Source organism: Babesia bigemina, scaffold Bbigscaff_62853, assembly GCF_000981445.1.
Source record: "Babesia bigemina genome assembly Bbig001, scaffold Bbigscaff_62853".
NCBI classification, from domain to species: domain Eukaryota; phylum Apicomplexa; class Aconoidasida; order Piroplasmida; family Babesiidae; genus Babesia; species Babesia bigemina.
The window spans coordinates 1-2,518 of record NW_012237069.1 but is presented as its reverse complement, the minus strand read 5'-3'; the positions used below and the strand labels follow the sequence as shown (position 1 = coordinate 2,518).

Below are 2,518 nucleotides of genomic sequence, written 5' to 3'. Positions count from 1 at the left end.
TGCGTTTGGATCCCGCATCGAGGTGTTAAGTATATGGTCACCCTTCATAGCGGGAGAGCATTGCAACTCACCGTGTTTCGACTTTTGTTGTCGGCAACCACGTAACCACATTTTTCAAATAATCGCCGAGCGCGTTCTCTTTGCTGTTGTAGAGGCATATATTTGGCGTCCCCTCCACACTGACTTCTCCGCACAATGCTTCTGCAGCCCGTTAAGATCGTCGCAATAGAATTTCAGAATCGTAAGAAAGACTTTGGCGCACCTCTTCCCGTATTCGGTGAGTGTTTTCTCCTCCATCACCAGCTCTTCGGCGTATACTATGCCAGAGTACTTATTCACGTACGCCTTGTCGAGCTCGGTGAGCAGTGCTGTATAGCCGTGTCTCAATGCATCGCAGATTAAAGTTGAGTCAGCAGCAAATATGTTAGCGGTTAATGACCTTAGTGATTTCGTAAGCTTATCACAATTATCTCTAAATTCGTTATTAAAGTGCTGCGAATTTGATAGCTTTTTCAGTAGAATGTATAGCGCTTCATCCGATGCTTTGACTTTCCAGAAGTCTGCTACTAGACCAGATTGCTGTTTCAGCGCATTGTAGAACGACGTGAAGGCAACATTTAATATTTCTGCTCCCTTACTGAGTGGAGACTTTTGAGTGAAGTCCTTGGGATCGATAGTCGTAATTCCTTCAATTTTCTTCACCAAACTCTCTTCGATTTTATGCATAAACCCCTTAAGTCCCGCATGTAGATCGTTATTTATAGGACCAACCAACATGTTCAACTCCCTGTGAACCTTGTCAGCGAACGCCGTCAGCGCTTCTTTGAGGGAAAGGACGTATTGTTGGTGGGCGTGGGTAGTGAGTGTGGACATTGCGGACGAAGCACAGGAATTCACGTGTTCAGTGAGTAGTCCGATGGTTTCTCGGCATCTTGTGGAAGCAATGGCGTCGAAGTTTCTCGCCTCGTCGATGGCTTTCGCGAAATCTTTGGTAAGAATATCACTGAGTTTGTCGTGGATTTTCTGTAGTGTATTATCATTTTTAGTACCCATACCAATGTCCTTCTGCAGCTGTACCAATTTATCCTTCACGACTTTACCAGTTGCAGAAAACGCATTTAGAAGGGCTTCGAGGTCGGATGTTATTTTCTTACCAAGGTTGTCCATCGACAGTTTCGTTCCTTGGACGGTGATGCCGGAGGCAGTGGTTTTAATCGCACTGATAGCCTCGGGGAGTTTGCCTTGTAGCTGGTTTGGGTCAGGATTGGTTAGGCTATCTCTCACGATTTGCTGCCTGTATTTTGTGAAAGTATCAGCAATTTCGGCAATTTTATTTTGGTCGCCTGAACCTGCCAAAATATCATGCCCGATGTGTTCGTCAAGCACATTTTGTTTGTTCTGCATAACGTCTCCCTTTACGAGATCAGCGTTAGTGGTGTTGAATGCTTCCATGAGCTTCGGTCCAAACTCATATTTGTCTTTACCTCGAGGAATTGCACCAGTTTGCTTAAATGTATCGTTAAACGTTGACTGCAGCGTTTCAATGGTTTGTTTTACGTTCTTCTCAAACTTGGTAATCAGCCACTGGAGGCCTTCAGCTTTATTAGAGACAGGGCCCACGGAACGTCCACTGCGGTCAGTGACCAGCTGGCTAAAATCCGAGAATCGCAACTCAACTGCCCCAACGGTATCCTTAAGTTCTTCTTCAATTTTGTTTTTAATATTCTGCATTACGTTTTGAACAACGTTTTGGGTGTGCCGGGTGACTGTTGTGGCAATATTGCCGAGAGTGCTGAAGAGTTTCTCTACTTCACCTGTATCTACGATCTGGTTTCTAGAAAGTTTCTGGATCACAGTGTCGAAAATTTCCGAATTCGAGAGATTAGTTTTCAATGTGAGTGGAGTTGCACCATATGTAGTAATGGATTCGTCGCCAATTAGAACTGTACCGATTTTGGGAATTCTGCCATTATCATTTAAAATCCCCTTTAGCGCTTCGAGTTGTGACGTGACTGCAGATTTAACCTTAGAATTATTGAGAGCGTTATGTATTTCAAATTTACTAACAGACCCTTTTATACCTGCGCCTATGTTCATCCATCAGCGTCTTTACAGGTTCCCTGATTTCATCATTCCACTTTCGTATATATTCTGTAAGCTTCTGAACGGATTTGTCTTCACCTATGGCCTTCAATAAGGAGCTTGCACTGTGCCTCCGTTACCTCTCTCAATCTTATCAAAGCTCCGTGAGACTGCTGATTTTTCTAAATCTTCATACAACCCTTGAATCTTCCACTGCGCAGCATGTTTAGTTTTTTTACTTTCTGTATCAAACTCTGTGCCCCACCTACAATTCGTGGTAGAAGTCCCCGGATTTTTGGTTCCATTTTCCACAATCCTTCTCTCACATCTTATCCAATTTCCCCCATAATCGCATACGCCCCCTCTTTATTTACCTTTTACCTGGCACGATCCTTCTTATTCGCCTCCCCGTTTGTTACCCGTGTTAAAGGCCCGC

At 44.1% G+C, this 2,518-nt stretch overlaps 1 protein-coding gene across 1 annotated transcript; it reads right to left on the bottom strand.

Moving 5' to 3' along the window:
- Window positions 1-114: 114 nt before the first annotated feature.
- BBBOND_0001710 (hypothetical protein, conserved) lies at window positions 115-2,097 on the bottom strand (the record flags this gene model as incomplete). The annotated part of the gene is made up of 1 exon (XM_012915011.1): window positions 115-2,097. One exon carries the CDS (start codon window positions 2,095-2,097, stop codon window positions 115-117), a length of 1,983 nt encoding a protein of 660 aa, XP_012770465.1.
- Window positions 2,098-2,518: the final 421 nt, after the last annotated feature.